The 24,801-nt window shown below is 41.9% G+C and overlaps 2 protein-coding genes across 7 annotated transcripts in view; one reads left to right on the forward strand and one right to left on the reverse strand.

Moving 5' to 3' along the window:
- Positions 1-1,401: 1,401 nt before the first annotated feature.
- LOC135491203 (papilin-like) lies at positions 1,402-13,273 on the forward strand. Of its 3 annotated transcripts, XM_064776921.1 has the most exons (19): positions 1,403-1,499; positions 1,834-1,913; positions 2,356-2,486; positions 2,707-2,972; positions 3,407-3,579; positions 3,994-4,170; positions 4,302-4,400; positions 4,671-4,826; positions 5,034-5,210; positions 5,509-5,607; positions 5,855-6,025; positions 6,591-6,686; positions 7,193-7,363; positions 7,993-8,088; positions 8,740-8,910; positions 9,543-9,638; positions 10,290-10,460; positions 11,022-11,202; positions 12,821-13,273. In XM_064776921.1, the coding sequence occupies exons 2-18, from the start codon at positions 1,838-1,840 to the stop codon at positions 11,186-11,188; spliced, it is 2,493 nt and encodes an 830-aa protein (XP_064632991.1). In that variant the 5' UTR covers positions 1,403-1,499; positions 1,834-1,837; the 3' UTR covers positions 11,189-11,202; positions 12,821-13,273. The 3 variants fall into 3 exon arrangements, with proteins under 3 accessions (XP_064632992.1, XP_064632991.1, XP_064632993.1); XM_064776922.1 differs by lacking the exon at positions 9,543-9,638 and having other exon boundaries at positions 1,402-1,499; XM_064776923.1 differs by lacking the exon at positions 10,290-10,460.
- A 2,116-nt stretch (positions 13,274-15,389) lies between these two features.
- Positions 15,390-24,801, reverse strand: part of LOC135491710 (serine/threonine-protein kinase WNK1-like) — a 59,589-nt gene continuing 50,177 nt past the window's right edge. For all 4 annotated transcript variants that reach the window (XM_064777745.1, XM_064777748.1, XM_064777746.1 and 1 more), the window contains 2 exons: positions 24,110-24,213; positions 15,390-23,826 (listed from right to left, as the gene is read on the reverse strand). In XM_064777745.1, the coding sequence (XP_064633815.1) occupies positions 22,728-23,826; positions 24,110-24,213 (1,203 nt within the window). In that variant the 3' untranslated portion in view covers positions 15,390-22,727. The remainder of the gene's footprint in view (positions 23,827-24,109; positions 24,214-24,801) is intronic.

The following is a 24,801-nucleotide window of genomic DNA, read 5'->3' on the forward strand; positions in this document are numbered from 1 at the left end:
TGGGACAGAGTTGCCAATAAGCACAAGAATCTTTCAAACACACAAGACTCAATCTGAAGATCGAAGACATACATTATAACTGTCTTCTCTGTAGCAGGGTCGAGCTGTTGTGTCAGATCTACATTGCACGATTCTAGGATGAGACGGAGAATTCGATCGACCATGTTCTTATATTGAGTGTTGACTGGTTCAATATATCAGATCCTACTTGTTAACTTTGAGCTAGTTATCTGTGGGTCAGTCTCCGGTCATGTAATGATGAAGCAAAATACAATTTGTAGTGTCTCCTCCAGGGTTGTGACTGTCTTCGGTGAGTGTGTGACTAACAGACATAAGTTGGTCAATTTGACACATAAAAATCTCTCCAATTTTCATGATCAAGGTCTGGTTGTGGCAGCATCTGCAATCTCATCAGGTCTGGTTGTGCCAGCATCTCCTGTCTATCATGCCTGGTTGTGACAGCATGTTATGGTATGGTTGTTGCAGTATCTGCTGTCTCTTCAGGTCTGGTGTTCTGATTTCCCCTGTCCCTGTCCCTGTCCCTGTCCCTGTCCCTGTCCCTGTCCCTGTCCCTGTCCCTGTCCCTGTCCCTGTCCCTGTCCCTGTCCCTGTCCCTGTCCCTGTCCCTGTCCCTGTCCCTGTCCCTGTCCCTGTCCCTGTCCCTGTCCCCTGTCCCCTGTCCCTGCCCCCTGTCCCTGTCCCTCCCTCATCCCCGCTAGATTAGAAATCAAACAAAAAGCAGTTTATCAACCTCTTTGCAACCAAAGCTTTGCAGAGCAGGATCTGTCGCCGGGGGTAGGAGAAGAATATCCTGGAAGATATCATCAAAACCAGCTGACCAACAACACCTGGGTATCCCGGTCATCTTCAGATAAGCCGTATCATCGAACAAAGACCAGCAGCACGAGCATCAACAAACATACCAATATATCAAACCACCATGACGTCAAGGGGTAGACACAAGCTCCAGGAAACGCGTTCCACGTGGAAAGAGTCGATGCGTGGAGAGCCAACTCGAGTCAAATCGGAGTCAACATCGGAAAAGCGAGATAATTCAGTCAGATTTTGAATTTTTTCCTTTTTTTGTGCAATTTGTTAATGGAATTTACTTATGTAGAATAGGAGGTGACTGGGCAGCCGACAGCTGGGCAATATTGCCCTTGATAATGCCAATGGTCCTTTAAGGCAATTTCCAAAATCAAAATGTTTTGTACTGTATGGTTAAATGAAGACCGCATTTTATATCAAACACCCTATCTGTTCATGATAAATTCTGACGCAGTTTCACGTCACTCTCTAATCTGAAGCAATCTTAAAAATTGACCTTGAAGATAACAGAATGAATCCTGTCAATGAAATATGTTAGACTTTAATTGATGGTGTTTTATCAGGGATCACCTCCCATCCCTGAATACCTGGTCACCAGTTAGGACTATCAAGACGAGGACCAACAACCAGCTTTCTATCCTTTCTGAATATTTTGAAAATATGAAATATTGGTAAGTGACCAATTTCTTCATTTCTGTGGCATTAACCATTGTTATGATTTGATGATATTGCTCTTTAGGCATTGGGCCCAACATAAATTTCGCATCTACCCAAAATAAATTTATGTAGCGTGGATGGAAATTTTATGCTGGGTGGCTCAAATAAGTGTTTTTGGACAAAAAAGACTTTCAAAAATCCCCTCAAAATAGAATTGATGAAAAAAATAATTTCTCAATAATTTTCTTTTGAAATTTTAAGTTTTTCGCCTCACAAAATGTCAATATCGAATCTCTATCGAGTTACTGAAGTGATTCAAATAACTTTGATATTTCTTTGTTTCTCTAGAGAGATGAAGACTCCAATAATATTTTTGTGTTTGCTCGCCGTTGGTCTATGGACCAGATGTGACGGACAAATACAGAAGAGTAAGTATTGCCATAATGCATTTATTATAATAAGCGTTTAAAATCGTGTGATTAAATTGAAAAAAATGCATCCCTCTGGCTTTTTGAAGAAATATTTCAAACTATCACAAAGGAGAAAGCTGTTCTTGTAGGACAGTTTATGTTTATAGAATACAATCATGATCTTGTGTTTATTTTAAATACAGTTCATGTCTGGTGTTTATTGTATAAGAATGCATTGAGGTTATTGTCTATGTTAACAGAATGCAAGCGTGACCTGGTGTTTATTGTTTATGATTACAGAATGCAAGCATGACCTGGTGTTTATTGTTTATGATTACAGAATGCAAGCGTGACCTGGTGTTTATTGTTTATGATTACAGAATGCAAGCGTGACCTGGTGTTTATTGTTTATGATTACAGAATGCAAGCGTGACCTGGTGTATATTGTTTATGATTACAGAATGCAAGCGTGACCTGGTATTTATTGTGGACTCCTCCGGAAGCATCAACGACGCGGAATACGGTGACATGATCAAGTTTATGGTCAACGTGGTCAAAGACGGTGGCGCCATTGGCATGGATGAAGTGCGGGTAAATTTCCAATGAAATAAATCTAAAGAGAAAATAGCAAACAAAAGTTCTTTACATGTATAGAATCAGAATAGATTATAGGAAATGGTCCATGTACATTTTAAAAGGGAAACATGTATCCTGTTTACAGATTATGTAAAGGTTATATATGAAGTCCTCATCATTCACTGAATATTGCATTATTAGAATGTATGATTGCATGTACCATTTGATATTTCAGGTCGGCGTGATTATATTCGCCTCATACAGGCATAGTAGGATAGCTCTGCACTTGAAGGACCAAAACACCGACATCGTGAAACTCATCGCGTTTATCGAAACTATCGAACGACTTTCGCGTGGTCAGACCACGCACACTTACTGGACATTGACCAACCTGCTTCCGAAGTCATACTTGGCCGCGAATGGTGGGAGAGAAGGCGTGCAAAAGATGGCAATCCTAATGACTGATGGCGGATCTAAGGACAGCAAATATTTCAAGGAAAGGTAAGTAGCAAGTACTGTAGGCATGTCTCGTTTTAATTTGAATTATATTTCAGTGACAGTGACAGTTCAGGTTTTCAGCTTTCAAAAGAAGTGTTGTCAATTGTAATATAAGACAATAGATTTATACTGGAATAATGTGTATCTCATTTTACATGGTCAATGGCAAATACTTATATTCACTTCTTGTCCCTATCATTGTCTTTCTGCATATAATTTATATTGGGACTTTATACTTTATATTATGCCGATGATGGAGGAACCGATTGCGATACCGAGGCTGCGACCAGTGCAGAGCGTTATAATTATACAGGGAGTGCTTTAGATCAAATGACAATATGAAATAAATATGGACTAACAACAGGTTATCATGTCCTGTTATACATGTATTTCATTTTCCCTGTGACTGAGTCTTGGCTATTGTATTTCCTTTGCAGCGGACTGGCCTCAATTGAGAAAGCCGAGGTCAGAATGTACGTGGTTGGAATCGGGGATAAGGTGGACAAGCAAGAACTCCTTGATATTGCCGGATCAAGCAGCAGAGTTTTCCTCGCTGGCAGTTACTCAAAACTAGCCGCGATTGCCAACCCCGTCCACAAAGACCTGAATTGTACGTAGAAGTCCCAAAGAATCGGGAAAATGTCGGTGTTCGCCCTTTTTCAACTGATCTTCTTGTTTTGAATGGCTATGGCAGTAGAGGCAGAAGACCTACAGATTATACTTTTCACAGTGTTCGAATACCTTTTAAGGTTTTCTATAAACAATTAGTTTCCTATTTCCCTATTTCCGTTCTGCGAAACGCCTCCTCAAACAAACTATAAAGCCTTTTTCCAAAGGTGTGGAGTTGATCTGAATGCGTGAAAGGGGACAATCACACAAGTTGGTTGAACCATGATGGGATTCTTTGTGGTGAAACCTGTCATTGAGATCGTTCCGGAATGAATTGTCCTCATCATCATCCTCATCTACGTCATCATCCTCATCACTGTATAGCATCATGTTCGGTCCACAATCATTGTTTCAGGTGTTACGACGCCCGTCTGCAGCCAACCCAAGGTGGTCGGTCCCTGCAAGGACAAACACATGAGATACTACTACGACGCTGGGACGAATAACTGCATATTTTTCATCTATGGTGGTTGCGACGGCAACGCAAATAACTTCAAGACGAGGAGAGCGTGCGAAAAGCATTGTAAAAAACGTATGTGATCTGATATATCTTAAGTTTCAATTTGTTTCATCTTATTTCCTGCATTAATGACTTATTTCTTGGCCATTTGTTTTCGAAATCATTAACATAAAAACGTTGATTGGGTCGTCTTGTTTTTTCAGCGTGTCCACTCAGGTGTAAGGCTGGTTATGTATGCAAGTGGCAGCAAAGATTCTGTATCAAAGCGCCATGCAATCCCCCCGGGAAACATGAATGCATCGGTTCGTATAGTATTCATAGTTTGTGGGAATTACAAAGTTGACACTCGTGAAGTACACAACAGCTTTTCTGTGTTTGTCAATAACGAATCGCTGAACGAGTCAAGGGCTGGCTCCAGGTACCACCATTTTGGCAAGGGTGGAGGCTCTTTCAAGTAACAAAACAAGGGATAGACAAGGAATGACATAGAACGAAACCGAGCACTGTGAGGTTATGATGTACGGTTCCCCAGTGAGAATGTTTGTCTGGTGACACCTTTATCGTTGTTTCAGCCATCTGCAAAATGCCCAAACTGCCGGGTCCGTGCAAGGGTTCCATGAACAGATACCACTACAACCCCAAGACCGATAGCTGCCAGCGCTTCACCTATGGCGGTTGTCTTGGCAACGAGAATAATTTCAGGACGAAGGCAGCGTGCGAAAAGCTATGTAAGCCTTTTTTCTAAAAGTGTGGAGTTGATCTGAATGCGTGAAAGGGGACAATCACACAAGTTGGTTGAACCATGATGGGATTCTTTGTGGTGAAACCTGTCATTGAGATCGTTCCGGAATGAATTGTCCTCATCATCATCCTCATCTACGTCATCATCCTCATCACTATACACTATCATGTTCGGTCCACAATCATTGTTTCAGGTGTTACGACGCCCGTCTGCAGCCAACCTAAGGTGGTCGGTCCCTGCAAGGGCTTCTTCCCGAGACTCTACTACGACGCTCGGACAAATACCTGCAGATTTTTCATCTATGGTGGTTGCGGCGGCAACGCGAATAACTTCAAGACGAGGAGAGCGTGCGTAAAGCGTTGTAAAAAACGTATGTGGTCTGATTTAGTTTTGTTGTCTTACAAGGTGACACAAGCACCTATTATTAGGAATAATTCTTAAAATAGTGATATAATTGCTTTTAGGTCTTACCTACATTAACATTTCACCTGAGCTGGGTTAATTCGGTGTCATTGCCAATAAATGATGGTAGCCAACGCCTCACTGGGAATCAGAGCACGCAGCGGTGTCAATGTTGCGAACCATACTAAATAGTGTTTGCCAGCAATAGAGAAATGAATAACTTCAAAGTTGGCAGTTTCATTGATTGTATCGTCTTGTTCTTTCAGGATGCACCATCAAGTGTAAGGCCGGACATGTTTGCAGGTGGCAGAAGTTCAAATGTTTGAAACCTCCATGTCCTCGCGGTGGGAGATATAAGTGCTTCCGTACGTATGGTTTTCAATATCTATGAGAACTGCAAAGTTGACACTCATGAATAGCACTATTTCATCTGTAGCATGACAAATTTGCTGCAATCGATTTCTTAACAGAAATCATGGCAGCATTCGTCTTTTCAGTTATTGCCTGTACAAAAGTTTTCATATGGGTTCTCATGATAGCCACTTACTGTGGTGTATCACCATCCTGCGAGACAGCATGGGATTTCTGATGACATCTGTTTCATTGTTTCAGCTATCTGCGAAATGCCCAAATCGCGCGGTCCATGTAGATGCATCTTCAAAAGGTACTACTACGACAAAAAATTAAGACGCTGCGTCTTCTTCATCTATGGTGGTTGTTGTGGCAACGAGAATAATTTCAAGACAAAAGCAGAGTGCGAAAGGATATGTAGGCCTAAAAACGGTATGTGATCTGAGAGAATATGATATTCGTCCGTAGGAGTGCAGCACCTGTACATATCTTTCCTCGGGTTTGGTTTCCCAGCAACAGGCTGGAACTATCCTCTCCCAGCGAGGTGGTGTTGTGGTATTATCTTAATCCATGCAGAAATGTCGGTCCCCGTGTCGTGGCTGCAGAGACTTGATCGAGACATTTGTTCTGGAAGACCAGCTTTATGCAAAGCACTCGGCTTCCCAGTTTTCCTAAAAACCGCTTTGCGAAAAGCCTTCAATTTTTCATAGAAAACTGAAATGGGTGACATGTACCGCAAACAACCGAAAAGCCTTTCTGCTAAGACAAAGAGTGTGGACTTGATCTTTAAAGTCGAGTTTGGGGACAATCTCTCATGTTGGTTGAACTGATGCGATTGTTTAGGGTGATACCTCTCTTCAGGTGTGACATGAAGAACGAATAAGTCATTCAGAAAGAGCGGGCTACATGAACCATACGATAGTTTTAGCCAGCAATAGAGTTTCGAATTTAAATATCAGTGTCACGTTTCGTTCATGGCGTTATCTTGTTGTTGCAGTGTGCACACTCAAGTGTAAGGCTGGTTACGTGTGCAAGTGGCAGAACATCGCTTGTATCACAACGCCATGTCCCCCCGGGAGATATAAATGCGTCGGTTCGTATAGTCTTCAATATTTATGAGAACTGCAATTGGGGAGTAACGATTGCACACAATAATGCTGAAGATTAGAATTGCCAACCTGGTGGCCAGGGAATATTCCTTCCTGTAAGGCCGGAGTTAAATAGGGTTCAGGTTGTCACTTGTCATGATTCACTTGTCACGACATGTGGGTGAAAATTGACCACGCCAATCGTTGTAGCCCGATTTTTGGAAACTTCCTGTCACGTGACACGTTACATGTGAAAACGTGAACTCTATATAATCGCAGCGTAGTACAACAAGTTCCACATATGTATGTACAGCGTTGATACTCATGAATCGTGGAATAGCACTACCACACCTTCTCCGAGTTTGTCAATAAACGAGAACTACTTGAACTGCGCAATACCTTTGCATGAATGTGTTGAATACATTGTTTGCTGCAAGTGTCCAGTGTAATGTACATGCTATCCAATGAGAATTCCTGTGATGTCTGATGGCAACTTTTATCAATGTTTCAGCTATCTGCAAAATGCCTAAGGTGGTCGGTCCATGCGAGGCTCGCTTCAGTAGGTACTACTACAACGTCAGGACGGGTAGCTGCCAACGCTTCTTCTATGGCGGTTGTCTTGGCAACGAGAATAATTTCAAGACAAAAGCAGCGTGCGAGAAGCTATGTAGGCCTAAAACAGGTATGTGATCTGAGAGAAGATGATATTCCTCCGACACATTTTCACCTGAGCCGGTGTAACAGTAACAAATGCCCCCTGGAAAAAATGTCCGGCTCTATTGTATTCTGCAATATGGTTCTATAGAAACCCTGACCGTCAATAGCTCAGAGATTGAAGCGCATAATAGAATCCTTTGTTTCCCGGGCATTCTATCCTAGGACATTTTAAACTTCTACACCGGCCTAATTGTGTGTCATTGCCAATACCAAAATCAAAAGCCAGGCCATCGCCCGACATTGAAACAAAACCACGCTCTCCAATCAAAGACAAAATTATTTCATTCGTACGAAATTTCGCTCGTGCATAACTAATCATGGTGAATACTTTTGGATTTGTTCAGCGAAGACAGCAGGGGTAGCAGCGTATTGTGTAATCACCCGTCTCCCGTTAACTGCAAATACTGCAACCAAAATTAGTTGGACATGAGCAAAATCGCGTATGCACGAAATAATTTTGTCTTTGATTGGACATTGTGAACTCACAGCGGTGTCAACGTTGGGAACATTACTGGGTTGTTGGTCAGCAAAAAGGTTTGGAAATGACTTAAAGAGTAACATATGTATGTTGATGGCGTTATCTTGTTGTTACAGTGTGTCCACTCAAGTGTAAGGTTGGTTACGTGTGCAAGTTGCTGAAAATCCTTTGTAAAAAATGGCCATGTCCCCCCTGGAGATATAAATGCGTCGGTTCGTATAGTCTTCATAATTAGTCAGAACTGTAATGCGGGAGTAGCAATTGCGTTGCGCACACTAAAGCAGACGAGAACCTCACTCCACTCGTCGTTTTTTCTGGTCGATAAAACAACCTTAATAACAAAGATGGAGGCCAAGGAATGTTCTTTCCAGTAAATGGGGTCACGCATGCAGCCTCGTCCCAAGTCATTGTGCCTCCGCCGATTCCAGACGCAAGGTTGGATTGTAGCTACATTTGTCACTTGCCATTATTCACTTGTCACGAGTTAACCGATCACGACGAGAGGGTGAAAAGTGACCTCGTGAATCGTATGTAGCCCGCTCTTTGGAAATGACTTGTTCGTTCTTCATGCCACGCATGAAACGTGAACAGTGACACGTTACGTGAAAACGTGAACTCTATATAATCGCAGCGTAGTATAACAAGTTCCACATATGTATGTACAGCGTTGATACTCATGAATCGTGGAATAGCACTACCACACCTTCTCCGAGTTTGTCAATAAACGAGAACTACTTGAACTGCGCAATACCTTTGCATGAATGTGTTGAATACATTGTTTGCTATAAGTGTCCAGTGTAATGTACATGCTATCCAATGAGAATTCCTGTGATGTCTGATGGCAACTTTTATCATTGTTTCAGCTATCTGCAAATTGCGTAAGGTGGTCGGTCGATGCATGGCTCGCTTAAGTAGGTACTACTACAACGCCAGGACGGGTAGCTGCCAACGCTTCTTCTATGGCGGTTGTGGTGGCAACGAGAATAATTTCAAGACAAAAGCAGCGTGCGAGAAGCTATGTAGGCCTAAAACAGGTATGTGATCTGAGAGAAGATGATATTCCTCCGACACATTTTCACCTGAGCCGGTGTAACAGTAACAAATGCCCCCCTGGAAAAAGTGTCCGGCTCTATTGTATTCTGCAATATGGTTCTATAGAGACCCTGACCGTCAATAGCTCAGAGATTGAAGCGAATAATAGATAATCCTTTGTTTCCCGGGCATTCTATCCTAGGACATTTTAAACTTCTACACCGGCCCAATTGTGTGTCATTGCCAACACCAAAATCAAAAGCCAGGCCATCGCCCGACATTGAAACAAAACCACGCTCTCCAATCAAAGACAAAATTATTTCATTCGTACGAAATTTCGCTCGCGCATAACTAATCATGGTGAATACTTTTGGATTTGTTCAGCGAAGACAGCAGGGGTAGCAGCGTATTGTGTAATCACCCGTCTCCCGTTAACTGCAAATACTGCAACCAAAATTAGTTGGACATGAGCAAAATCGCGTATGCACGAAATAATTTTGTCTTTGATTGGACATTGTGAACTCACAGCGGTGTCAACGTTGGGAACATTACTGGGTTGTTGGTCAGCAAAAAGGTTTGGAAATGACTTAAAGAGTAACATATGTATGTTGATGGCGTTATCTTGTTGTTACAGTGTGTCCACTCAAGTGTAAGGTTGGTTACGTGTGCAAGTTGCTGAAAATCCTTTGTAAAAAATGGCCATGTCCCCCCTGGAGATATAAATGCGTCGGTTCGTATAGTCTTCATAATTAGTCAGAACTGTAATGCGGGAGTAGCAATTGCGTTGCGCACACTAAAGCAGACGAGAACCTCACTCCACTCGTCGTTTTTTCTGGTCGATAAAACAACCTTAATAACAAAGATGGAGGCCAAGGAATGTTCTTTCCAGTAAATGGGGTCACGCATGCAGCCTCGTCCCAAGTCATTGTGCCTCCGCCGATTCCAGACGCAAGGTTGGATTGTAGCTACATTTGTCACTTGCCATTATTCACTTGTCACGAGTTAACCGATCACGACGAGAGGGTGAAAAGTGACATCGTGAATCGTATGTAGCCCGCTCTTTGGAAATGACTTGTTCGTTCTTCATGCCACGCATGAAACGTGAACAGTGACACGTTACGTGAAAACGTGAACTCTATATAATCGCAGCGTAGTATAACAAGTTCCACATATGTATGTACAGCGTTGATACTCATGAATCGTGGAATAGCACTACCACACCTTCTCCGAGTTTGTCAATAAACGAGAACTACTTGAACTGCGCAATACCTTTGCATGAATGTGTTGAATACATTGTTTTCTAGAAGTGTCCAGTGTAATGTACATGCTATCCAATGAGAATTCCTGTGATGTCTGATGGCAACTTTTATCATTGTTTCAGCTATCTGCAAATTGCCTAAGGTGGTCGGTCGATGCAAGGCTCGCTTAAGTAGGTACTACTACAACGTCAGGACGGGTAGCTGCCAACGCTTCTTCTATGGCGGTTGTCTTGGCAACCGGAATAATTTCAAGACAAAAGCAGCGTGCGAAAAGCTATGTAGGCCTAAAAAAGGTATGTGATCTGAGAGAACGCCAAGGAATGTTCTTTCCTGTAAAGACCGGAGATATATAGGGCTCACGCATGCAGCCTCGTCCCAAGTCATATTGTGCCTCCGCCAATTCCAGACGCAAGGTTGGATTGTAGCTACATTTGTCACATGTCATGATTCACTTGTCACGAGTTAACTGACTTAGGCTTGTAAACACGACGTGAGGGTCAAAAATGACCTCGTGAATCGTATGTAGCCCGCTCTTTGGAAATGACTTGTTCGTTCTTCATGCCACGCATGAAACGTGAACAGTGACACGTTACGTGAAAACGTGAGCTCTATATAATCGCAGCGTAGTATAACAAGTTCCACATATGTATGTACAGCATTGATACTCATGAATCGTGGAATAGCACTACCACACCTTCTCCGAGTTTGTCAATAAACGAGAACTACTTGAACTGCGCAATACCTTTGCATGAATGAGTTCAATACATTGTTTTCTAGAAGTGTCCAGTGTAATGTACATGCTATCCAATGAGAATTCCTGTGATGTCTGATGGCAACTTTCGTCATTGTTTCAGCTATCTGCAAATTGCCTAAGGTGGTCGGTCGATGCATGGCTCGCTTCAGTAGGTACTACTACAACGTCAGGACGCGTAGCTGCCAACGCTTCTTCTATGGTGGTTGTGGTGGCAACCGGAATAATTTCAAGACGAAGGCAGCGTGCGAAAAGATATGTTCTAAATAGTAGGCGTTAAAAAGGTATGTGAACTGGGACTTAATAATTCCTCCGTAAGGGTGCAGCACCAGTTCATATTTTCATTGAAAATGTCGCCTGGGGTTTGGTAAGCCAGGAACAGGCTGGAACATTCCCTCCAAACGGGTTGGTAAAACGGATCAGGATATGCTGTATGCTACGGTGGCCCATTAGGGACATCATGTTTTTTTTTTAGATTCAAATACGATTTTTTTTTCTCGAATTTTCTCCACGGAATTAAGTATTTTCTCCGCGGAAATAACATTTATCTCCACGGAAATAACATTTATCTCCGCGGAAATAACATTTATCTCCGCGGAAATAAATACTTTTCTCCACGGAAATAAATACTTTTCTCCACGGAAACAACATTTATCTCCGCGGAAATAACATTTATCTCCGCGGAAATAAATACTTTTCTCCACGGAATTAAGTATTTTCTCCGCGGAAATAACATTTATCTCCACGGAAATAAATACTTTTCTCCACGGAAATAAATACTTTTCTCCACGGAAACAACATTTATCTCCGCGGAAATAACATTTATCTCCACGGAAATAAATACTTTTCTCCACGGAATTAAGTATTTTCTCCGCGGAATTAAGTATTTTCTCCGCGGAAATAAATAATTGATTCCGCTGATATGATTGGTCCTGCATTTTAGAGGACGAGGTCAAGGTGAAACTATTAACCCTTAAACCCCAACCTTGCGGTAGGCTCGGGAACCAAGCTGTACAGGCGCTGCCCGCTCGTGGAACACGAGGCCGCTTGTCAATCCCGTTTGACATTGTCAGATCTGACTATACGTGTATAGTGTTGGCATGAAGACTGTGGAAGATGTAAGTAACACGATGATTGTCAGATTTGACAATGTCAAACGGGATTGACAAGCGGCCTCGTGTTCCAGCGGGCAGCGCCTGTACAGCTTGGTTCCCGAGCCTACCGCAAGGTTGGGGTTTAAGGGTTAATAGTTTCACCTTGACCTCGTCCTCTAAAATGCAGGACCAATCATATCAGCGGAATCAATTATTTATTTCCGCGGAGAAAATACTTAATTCCGTGGAGAAAAGTATTTATTTCCGCGGAGATAAATGTTATTTCCGTGGAGATAAATGTTATTTCCGCGGAGAAAATACTTAATTCCGTGGAGAAAAGTATTTATTTCCGCGGAGATAAATGTTATTTCCGTGGAGATAAATGTTATTTCCGCGGAGAAAATACTTAATTCCGTGGAGAAAAGTATTTATTTCCGCGGAGATAAATGTTATTTCCGCGGAGATAAATGTTGTTTCCGTGGAGAAAAGTATTTATTTCCGCGGAGATAAATGTTATTTCCGCGGAGATAAATGTTATTTCCGCGGAGAAAATACTTAATTCCGTGGAGAAAATTCGAGAAAAAATAATCGTATTTGAATCTAAAAAAAACATGATGTCCCTAATGGGCCACCGTAGTATGCAGTGTCGAAACATTTTTTGTTATGCCTGTCACATTGTTGGACCTCGTTTTCAGGAGGTCATACAATGTGCTAGGCGTTCAAGTTGGCGTTTTTGGGGATTTGCGAAAACTCCCTATTATCAATGGTTGGTCGATTTGAACAAGTCACAAGATCTATTTCTTTCCAGACGTGGGTTCCAACCAGTGACAGCCTAGCGAAGCAGACGACATTCGTGACGTCATCAAGGATATTGGCCAAGCTCCATCCAGTATATAACGATGGAATACATGTAGTATCATAGAGGTAGACAAGGCGTGCCAGGCTGTCCAAGATATAAGCCCTAAAAATATTTAGATGCGAGATTTTATGAACTTTAGATTGGTGACCCAAGAGTTACATGACATCCAGTTTTAACTCTCAAAATCAAGACTAACAGGTCTCGTCGTTGTCAAATCGAATCAGCTTATCGAAGAACTTGAGTATTTCGTCGTATGTATTGTAAAAGATGACATTTGCCATCAATTAATGTAACTTATAAGCATTTTATCGATTGAATAGAAAAGTTTGTGAATTAGACTTTGTAAATCTCACATCGAACTGAAACTTCTCGAATAATAAAGCCACGTCATCGATAGTTGAATTATGGGTTTCTTCTTCTTTCAGGTTTAGGTGTTATTTGCCTCATTTTTCACTTCGTACCAATCTGTCAAAATTGCCATCAAGATATATCAAAGTCGAAATTTGATAATGGCCGCCCAACTGATTGTCCACCATTCATCCATCCATCCTGAGACATAATTGCTTGCGTCGCAGTCGTCGCTCAAAGCAATCCTTCAGCAGCCCACGCATGCGCAGCAACTATTTCTGTGAAATACAAATTGATGGCAGTTGCACCTAAGCCAATCTCGACAACGAAACTCGTCCGCTGATGGCGTACTGCAATGATATCAGAGTCGGTACAAGGTACATTCAGGAGTCGAAAACGGCCTCCTTCTCCACACACGATCCCTTTGTGTTCATCATGCTGCACTTACAGTCTAGATGAAACAACCCTGTCTACTTTTAAACCCGGTTCCTGTATTGACAGATGAGCTAAAAGCAGTTTCAGTACAGTAATGTCCATGAAACGCGCTGTAATTTAAGGTAACGTCTTATGAGCAGCTCTCGTGTTGTTAACACTGAGAGAGACAGTCACAATCGGACCTCGTAGCTCCAACGCCTACCCCGTCGGGTGAGAGAGTTGAGACATCTACAACCAAACCAATCGGGTTTGGGTTAACTCCCTCACCATGTCAGCAAGAGGATGGAGCTTCCAGGTCAGAAGCAGTCTGGTTGTGGCTGCCTCTTGTGCCCCCATAGCCGTGAGAGGGATCAGACAGTCAGAACCCGGCCATATCTAGACTGGCTTTCCCCTTGTTGCGGTTGGAGATGCGAACGTTACAACCAGATCAAATACGATCTAGCAACTCCACCTTACTGCTATCGTTGTTGAGACAGTCACAACCATATTGGACTGGACCTGACATCCCCGCCGTCTTGTCCACGCGCTAGGGCAATTGAGACAGTCAAAACCACACATAATCGGACCTGTGGTGCCACTGTAATCCCGGTGTCAACATTGTAAGAAAGTGGAGACAGTCACAACCAGTCCGAATAAGGCCTTGCAGCGCCACCGTCTTGACAACATGTCGAGAACGTTCAGGCAGTCATGACCACATACTGAAAGGAGCCTGGCAACACGGTGAGGGAGTTGAGACAATCAGAACCGAACCGATCGGATCCAGCAGCTCCACCTTGTTGCTTTCATGGTAAGAGAGTTGAGACAGTCGACAGAAGCAAACCGAATTGGACCTGGCTTCTCCGGCTCTACTCCACTGATCATCTATGATACCTCAGCCAAAACTGAAGGGCAGGGCAGTACCTCATACATGCCCTTCTTTGGGTAGGGATGTACTCTATGCTGGTGAACCGTCTTGTCCAAACAATCGTGATCACAGACTGAATGGACCTGGTATCAACGCAGTGTTGCCGACATGGTGGGACGAGTCGCAACGATACCAAATTAGACCTGGCTGCTCATCTGTCTTTCCCCCACGCAGTCGGAGAGTTGAGACAGTCACAACAAGATCGGATTAGACCACGTCAACTTCTTCAGGTGGAATTCAGTATGGTTGTGGTTGCCTCGTATGCCCCATCGCCGTCCCGTCAGATAGATGAGGCAGAGATGCTACTCATCCCTGCGATGAGGGGCAGTTGAGACATCAACAACCAGGCTGAATCTTCCCTGGCAGTCCACAGTCTTACCAACACCTTGTTGCTACACCTTGTGCTATGATGGTCATCTATATCACAATGTTGGCGACATGGTGGAGCTGCCAGGTCTTATTCAGTCTGGTTGTGACTGTCTCATCTCTTTCACTGTGTTAGCAAGACAGTGGAGCTGAGAGGCCCGATGCAAGGTGGTGTGAATGCCTCATCTATCACACCATGTTGGCGACGGACATGGTGGAGCTGCCAGGTCTTATTCAGTCTCGTTGTGACTGTCTCATCTCTTTCACTGTGTTAGCAAGACAGTGGAGCTGAGAGGCCCGATGCATGGTGGTTGTGACTGCTTCATCTATCTCACCATGTTGGCGACATGGTGGAGCTGCCAGGTCTTATTCAGTCTGGTTGTGACTGTCTCATCTCATACCTTTAATTTCCTGGTCAAAGGACAGATGCCCCTTGACCATCAGAAGATAACTCCGAGTCATTCGTTGCTTTAAAACAGTTTAATTGGATGGTTCCAGTTTTCTTATGTGCATATTTTACAAGTTTACTTATTTAGGAAATGCAACGTTTGGATTGTGTACAAAAATGATACACAGTTTCGACAAGCGTTGAATTGAAACTGAATCATAGAACGAACGTGTGATCCCAAAACCGAATGAGCCCAACATGAAACCTTCAAGACTCCGCAGTTCCAAAAAAAGTGAAAGCTTTACCAACATCACCTCAGTCCAACTATTTGATATTTCAAGTCTATACTCAACGGGAACGTGACTGAATGGCCATCCAGGTTGACATAATCACAGTTCTGATGAGCTCATTGTGATTGAGCAGATCAATTCATGAATGTTAACCCTCGAAGGCGAAGATAGCGAATGGTAAATTACGACATTTGAGTGATTTGACAGCACAACATAAAAACACTTTTAGAAATTCAATTTTCCTGTTGTATTTTATGAAGTGTCTGACGGAAAACCTCCCGTTCAAATTGATAGTTTGTGAGGAATCTGTCTTGAAGCCTCCTTGTGGAAAGTCATGAACATATCAACATATCAACATCACAGTAACTGCCAAGAAATACAAAAGTGAAGAAAGAAAGGCAATGGATCTTATTTCAACTTAAAATCACAGACTTCGATGCATTTGCTGCAGTCTTGGTGCACACACATTCATGGCAAATTTTTTTTGGTTTCATCTTTTTCGATCAACATATAAACTCGTTTACCATCAGTGACTTGATACATTTGTACCAAAATCAACAAACCACGTCTGCAGTTGTTAGTATAATATGTTTATTCACCTGAAATCCCCCAAGTTCTCTACACAACAAACAACTCATGCTGCTAAGTTTCTGTGTGTGAATATGCGAGCACCAAGAAACTGCTGAAAATGCCCCATGTATTTCAAAGCTTCGTTCGGTGCTCAATATTTACAAGAACCGAGTCCCAAATCTGTACACTTTTTTACATTCATACATATTGTGATAACTGGACATATTAGCATTCAATGAATTAAATATTGATCTTAACATTCTGGCATATTATTGTTGTTATTTCTGCTTCCTGACTATTAGTTATACCACAAACCATGGTTTTTTTTCATCCTGAATGACACAATAGTATTAAATCGCCAAACAACACACACCTTTCAACTCCTCAAATGCTGTTTTCTTTAAGGAATCTTCAAGCACACTTCGCTGAGACACAACATCGTCTGAAGTTGTTTCAATCAAATGAATGAATTGTTCTTTTATTCTGTTCCGTTCTACTTTATAAGTTGAAGTGCATGAGCAAAAATATGCAATGAGCGAAAAGTTCCAAGCTTATGATATGAATGCACCCATCAGACAACTTAGGCCCCAGGTGGTCTTAGCATATTTCTAAAATGAAGCAACTCTTAAAGCCACACAACAATATCATTAAGATTACCCAATCACGAACTCTTCCTGGTAGCATGAATGAACGGGAACTAAGTCAAACTATACCTTAATGCCAACAGAGACCACCTCAAGCTTGACGATGCCAACGGGACCTCAACATACACAAATTCATATCAGACCAACTGAAACAGACCAACTTATGGTGACACCGACTTCAGGCAAGCCATACAGGTAGTATGTACACAAGCACCATACAGCATAGCCCAGAAAACACGACATACGTCTCAATATACGCATCTGTAAAGTCACTTATTTCAGTATCTAAAGTCATTTTGTCTCACCGAGTGTGGCCGCGACTCTAGCCTTTATTGGCCTTCTTTGATTTGAAGGGTTTTTACAGACCACCCCACAGACATTATGTACCTATGCCAGTTTGATCTTCACAACCATAATACACTCACTATCAAAACTGAAACTGATGTGAACTTAAGTGATTATACACTAGTTTTAAAACAGCTGTCGAAACAAAACTCCATTTAACAGTCAAAGTTTGCCAAGAAATGAAATGGACTGCTGTTTCTAGGCTAAGCTGTAGAAAAATAATTTCAGTAAGCTCTGGGCATTAGCCATCCTGATCTGATACAGATTATATAATAGCCACTCCCATACAACTTGATACGAAACACAGGGAGGAATCACATCTGCCAACAGGTGGAATCACCCTCTCAACTCTTAAAGAACACACGGATATTTCTCCAAATGATTCATTTATTGGAGTAAATACCTGAATGGAAATGTTATACATTGCTTACTAGCTTTCAAACCATATCAGCTTAACATTGCTGATTATCAGCACAAACATTCCTCCAGACAGTCATAACCACACCAAAAATTTGTCTCAATTGAACATGCCTTTTTTCATTATGACAACTTTTCTTTTCGAGTCCGAGGATCGATTTTACGTTAACTTCCCACTTGGGATTGAAATATTTTTCTGACAACGTTTGTCCTGTAAGAGCTTTGAGGTTATCCATCCCTTTGATAAGGTGAACACCAGAACACCACACCAACAACATGAATAATTGGAAATATTGAGTGCTGAACATTATAACTCAAAAGCAGATATTATCAAACCTAATTACAATGACTAATTACAACGATATTCATTGAGTGATTATGAACTGTATCCTTCTTAATTTGAAATAAGGCTGTTATGCTTGGCTGAAATATCATGAAAATTGGTGTAATACTGTTATGAGAACCTCTGGAATGATTCGGAAATTGAAAACGGCTCATCTTGATTAATTTCTTATTACAGGAAATAGGCAAAATTTAGAAGACAGGAGTTTATTGCACCTGAAAATATGATTTGCACTACAAGTGCTGTTCTTGGGTCTTGAAAGAAATCACCAAGTGGCGTAATGTGTCAATCAAGTGATTCCATTATACTGGCAAGGGTAATATCAGCAGTTCTATACAAGATGATCTATATGAATTATGCGTCTACATGGCAATCAGTACATCAAGAGACGCGACCATTTCACAGCAGTTGGAACATATCTTCAAGACATCTGCAAGTGAACTCGATCAGAATGTTCATGATATCACCCCATCACAATGCTCTGTGAATCGGTGTACACCGGCGTTCTACAGCCTAAGATCAATGACACCGAGGAATGGATGTTTCTCGAAAGCTCTGGTGAATTTTTGCCAAATAATCTTGTTGGTAGAATGAAGAGTATTCAACTTCTCGGGGAATCTACATCAGATTCTTGAGTTTTATGACCAGTTTATACCACTACTGTGAAATGCCCCTCGTGCAAACTAAACACACATAATGATGATGATAACATTCGAAATATGAACCTCAATCAAAACCAATTAACCACTTAATCCTTTAATTACTCATTCGATGGGACACAGTACAGGGTGACCCAAAAACAGGTTTTCCATATATCCTAGGTTAGTAAGATGATTCGATATATCATCCCTCCCTTCGGGGAGCTCATCCGCCAGCTACTGTGGCACCTCATAGCGTCTGTGTCTGTAACTATGCAACAGGACTATCAACTTTCCAAAGGTATCCTCATTAAGTTAATGCCATGGCAAGCTAATAAATCTTCATTCCAACCTCATGATAAAGGTCATCAAGCCTATAATGTAATACTTGGTACAACAAACTAAAGAAATATGGATTACCTTTTTTGGGACACCATGTATTATTTTGTAAAATCAACACAAATTGATCCTTCTTGAAAGATTCACCTGAAGCCATACTGCACTTGAAAATCGAAACTGACGAAAGTATGATTTGTTACCAATCTTTAAAATGGCGAATTTTTTACCGAGTTTTCGGACATTTCTGTGAAATTTACAACATCAATACTTACAGAAGTCACGTGAAATTAACACAACGAAAAATTGATTTTTGTCACGTCTGACGTTTTCAGATATTAAGTTTCAAAGCAGAGTTTTATTCAAAAATTGAGCATTCTGAGTGATTAAGTAAATGCAGTCTGCATGAAGAATCGTTCACAAACATTTCATATGCTTCAAAATTACCTGGGACTAAAAATTCTATTTACAGCTTACAAGTTTGAGAGGTACGGCTGTTCCGTCGCAGGCCGGCACACCTTAGTTCATTTCCGACAAGAACACGCTCGGACACTCGTGAAACAAAGCATTTCAAGCTGAAGGTAACACACACCAGCACTTAGCAAATAACGACAGATATCGATATAAACCAGAAACAGCCCGGCATTCTTTGCTTGATATGTTTCACATAAATATTGCCCACCAGTTATAACTTCCTGAACTGAGGATGGCCATTTCCTCAAAAACAACGTTCAGATCAGTTACAAATTCGATAGATGGCTCATATTCTGCTAGCCTGACTTCATCTTCAGCTCAATAAAGTTAACTCGGCCAAAAATCTCAACTGGGAAGCTTCACATCCCACCAACGGCATCAATTGGGCCCTGTCTACTGTGCACCCTCTTGCAGCCAGTAACCTTGACCTTAGACCAAGTAACCTTGACCTAAGGCCAAGCAGCCTTGTCCTTAGGGATGCAATCAAGAGTAACTTTTGATTAAATTTCAAGTCTCAAGACTACAACTTAAATTAGGAGGTAGAAAATTGATTAAATGAAATTAATACGCTATTGTGGCATCATAAAGCTCCATAAATAAGGTCCAGCCGCACGGCTAATATCCTCTACGAAACAAAAAAATGGCTACGAAATTGCTACAAGCACCAGTCTGACATGAAATTTACAACAAAAGTCACAGTGCAGTTCGTCGCTCAACCAAAGTCCATAAAAAAATACAGGCCGACTTCTCTTTAATCAAATGTTTATTTACAAAGGAGAAAACGTGCTGACCATTCTATCGTCAAGATTGTTTTGTTGAATATTTCTGAGCCACAAAACATGGCCACAGTGGTAATGTTGATCAACCGATCTTACAAGTGAACACTCAAGCGCCTTGACCATCTTGGTTTACTGGTGGCTCCCTCATTACATATTCACCAATATCAGAGTTGTCCTCAGTGAACACAAACCTGAATACAGCTCGACCTTGATGGGCTTCAAGATATTCTGCCCTTGAACAAGGGCCAGAACATCAAGTCATTTCAACTATGTTGTTCTGGTCAGGTCATTTTTCGATATCGTAAGCCCCAAGTTCAACACATAGAGGTTGATGATTGCGCTTGTGATCTGGTATTAACCTATTGATAAGTTTGTGGCTCAAAAGTATCATAAGAAAGCTAGCGGAACAGAGCTGACAAACACAAGTCGACTCAGATGTTGACTATTGTGGGTGGTATCCCCTACGTCAGCACGCCACAAAAGGAAACCACACGAGTGCATAAAGTTCCGTATGAAAGACATTCGGCAAATTCTACATACGAGTTACACGGAGGCAATGTGTGGAGTATCAGTATGCCGCATTCAGTCATATATCGGGTGCAACACTGCCGACTGATGTGGTGTCCCTACACACCAAACTGGATGTAATATCTAAATAGCAGACCTCGAATAACATTGGTACCGATGAGAAACAAACGTTCACACGTAAACAGAACCAGCAAGCACAAAGGAAGCAACACATCAAAGTGTGTAAGATCATCAAGATTTTTACAATTCTGAACTCACACCAAACTGTCAATGAAAGATGTAGTGTTTATGTTCATTTTTGCCCTCATCGCCAGAGAAAGTACAAAAATCTCCATCCATCCCGAGACATTCAACGACAGGTCTATGGAAACAAAATGATTTTACTGGCATTGTAGGTCTACTTCTCGAAATACACGTCATGCAAAGGCAAAGAAATACTGAAGTAGATCAGACAAACCATACGAAATTACTTGATATGCAGTAAGGAATATGGCTTGCCAACCTCAAAAAAGTCCCTTTTTTTTTTGGTAAATATTTTTCTCCAATTTTGGAGTCTGCTGGTGATTTTTACCAACATCGAATGTGCTCCTGACGCACTTTGCAAAATCCATCAAGGAATATCATTTTTGTTGTCAAAAAGAGTACTTATTGGCAGTCACCTCTTTGGTTAGACTCCTTACAGACTATCTAGTTTTATAAAATCATTTCATTTCCAAACCCACGCCGCCAAATATCAACACAAAACTCCATCCTTCTCCCCCCCCCCAAATAACACTTCGTTGTCTTCTGATAAAAGATGAGCGTTCCAAATCAAAGAGGATAATGAGCACCAAATATTTCAATTTGAAATATGCACTTTCCAATTCTCACAGAGAAGAGAGTTTGTTCCTCTCGATCAGACTGCAAAATGCTCCACTCGAACATTTTATTTTTGCCAAATGTACACATATGAAGGTAATACTTGCTTGATATCTGAATAATGCGATTCGTATTTATGATACCGAGATCTGCCAATAGGAGGTCAAATATGCGGCGTAGGGCGATATGCACAAGTCAGCAGCACAATAAGCAGGAACGATTCAAATCCCTAAATCTGTGCCAAGATTCGACATATATCCTCGGTTACGTAGAATATAATCAGAGTATCAATAATTTAATATGTGCATATTTACGTGTATGATTATTTACAGCCGAATTGGTAACTTTACAATCGGGCCGTATCACCAAGCGAGAATTCTAGAAGCATCCGAACAGTCAAGCTTGAAGAATCAAAGATTACACACTTCTAGAATTCTCGGCAAAACATCTGTTACAAATCTGCTTAATAGTCACTGAATGCCATCCACTATACAATACATGGAATGATCTTGAACTTCAGCAAAAGTCCCACTAATACCACTCCCCCACAACCTCTTGTGTGCAGCTCAAGCTTCTATATCAGCAATATGGTTACAATAGCCACTTTTAGTAAGTCTCATCGACAGCTGGTCACTTTGACAGCTGGTCCAGAGGAAGTTTTCTCGTTATATAGAGACCACTGCTCTCCATCACTTCTCAAACGACACGAACTTGATATGTTCACCAAATGCCACCAACACCAGTAGTAACACAGTCTGTCACTGCTCAACATAACTATGATGAAATGAGCCTTTCACTTTCCCCAGTCTACCCCTAAGAGGCACACACATACAACTTAGAATCACTTGCTCATTTATCACGATTGGGAAACTGAACCCCAACTTGGCCACTGGCATAAGTTGTGACGTTCTGCCAGAGTCTTAGCTGACTGTGACAAACAGCACCTGTTTTTATCAACCTTGCTGTTTCTCATGCGATCACTGATCCCTCACAGGAGCAATCAGTTCCTCTCAGCATCAAAGCCACCTTTTACAAGAGCAGCATACCTCCCTCATGACTGAGACTTACTAACAGCGTGCGTTGCTGACAAGATACAGAGACACAGTGAGATATAATGATACACCTGAAAGCACTTGGTTGTAGAGAAAGGCATAGGCCGTAAAGAGTTGCACAAGCTACTGTCCGAGTCTCTGCTACTTATTCGATGGATTGTCACTGTGAGGCTGTGTTCCTGGAATCTGTGCTTGGTTAGGTTGCACAAACTGCGGAACCCAAAACCCCCCGCCCTGACCTCCGGGTAGGAAGTACGGGCCTTGCATCTGGGGCTGTTGGCCAGGTCCCAGTTGCTGGGGGAATGACGCAGGATAAGGTCCATACGGTATCACCTGACCACTGAACTGGCCTTGCTGATTCACAGAATGAGTAGGACTACCGAAATTTTGTGGAAAATTCACGAAAGCAGGCTGAGCCATCGCTGGTGGCGTCACCACCGTTTCAGATGCCTGAAGCTGGGGCGACTGCGTTTGCGTAGCATTTTTTCGATGTCCTTTCGGCGTTGACTGTGGAGTCGGCGAATTCGTGCCCGATTCACAATTATGTTGATACACAGTCCGACTTTCAGCTTTCAAACTTTGAGTCCGTCGCACATTTTGCTGTTGTTGTTGTTGTTGTTGTGAAGGAGCAGGCGGCCGGGTGATTTGTTGCTGTTGCATCTGTTGTTGCTTTAAACTATTCTTCAAATCATGTTGTAACTGCATCTGTTTCAACTGGTTTAAATTCGGCTTGGCTTCATTCCGCTCTGACACGGACTTACTCCGCTCCTTGCCTAAATCAACGTACTTCAACATGTCTTCCGTAATTGTCTTTGTCTTAGGAATGCCGTCCATAACCGGTTTCATTTGCTGAGCATGAGGATAGTGACTAGGGAGGACTGCGGCCGAGTTTAAAGCGGGCTCAAGGTGCAGTTGTGATGTTGAGGCGTGCACCAATGGATTCGGCAGGGGAAGGTGAGCTGGACTATCTTGAGGAGAAGGAGTAGATGCGCCTGACCCAGCATCCTTATCAGAATTCCGGCGGCTGAGATTCATCACTGTGCGATGATGTTCCTCTGCGGTTACGGTTGACATCGACGACGAGGCCACTGCCGTTGTTGTCGTTGTTTGTGTAGACAACGTAGCGTCAGGCTGGCAAGACTGTAGCGGCTTATCATTGACTAGTTGCCGTTTCTTGGCTTTGTAGTCTGCAATCTCTTGGGCTTGGCGACCTTTTAACGATTCTTCCTCTTGTTTATGTCTGGAATTGAGAGCAGTTTCATATTATAGATCGCAACGTGAAAAATAATCATCATTTGGAAGGGACTGGAAAAAGTTCATCCAGCATTTCCAGGTTTAGGGAAATGTCAGTCTTAGGCTTGCGGACAGGAAGTCATCCAAGTAAGATTCTGTATTGCATTGGTGACTATATTACTGATACATATACCTTTTGGTAATAAAGTCCGTCATTGGCATAGTAATCTCGGCAAAAAGCAACTGAATCATGTAACACCGGGAGGCAGAGAAAACTGCAAATAACAAACCTGAGCTTGAGCTTGAGCAAATCAGGATCACTTAGTTCATCATCACTAAGGTTTGGAGCACCATCAGATATGGGAGCGGAGCCAGGCCGATCATACACACCAACCTGAAATGACCGACAAGACAGGGATCACGATCGGGAAATGAAAAGAGGATTCTCATGTGTGGCTAGACTACCAAACATGCTGTTGTCAGTCTCAAGCTTGAGCATGTGTCACACACGTTTTCATGCAAGTTTTTCCGAATTGAATATTTACTGAAAAGTGTCAACATCTTTTCATCAGAATTTCATTAAATTAGGGAAGATTTTTTGTCTCCAAATCAGTTTCAACTTAGATGAATTTCACTGAATAAACAAAATGATAAAGTTTGGGGGAGATTTTTGTCTCAAATTTATTACAATTTCAGCACTGAATTTCATTGACTATATGAAATTACCACATATTTGAAATTGTGATAGATATGAGACAAAAATCTACCAAATCTATTAGAAGTTTGATGTGCTTGTTAATCAATCACACTTTCTGATCTACACGAAATAACCCTTTTGTTATGAAATCTCAGCAATTCGAAAATCACCAAAATGTCATGTGTCAGGAGTGGTTAGGCAACTGTTTTATTCATTTCTAATTTCAGCAGTGACAGCAAAAAATACCACATCACGTCCACGATAAAACACGGCTAAATATGCAGA

This window comes from Lineus longissimus, chromosome 7 (assembly GCF_910592395.1).
Source record: "Lineus longissimus chromosome 7, tnLinLong1.2, whole genome shotgun sequence".
NCBI lineage: Eukaryota > Metazoa > Nemertea > Pilidiophora > Heteronemertea > Lineidae > Lineus > Lineus longissimus.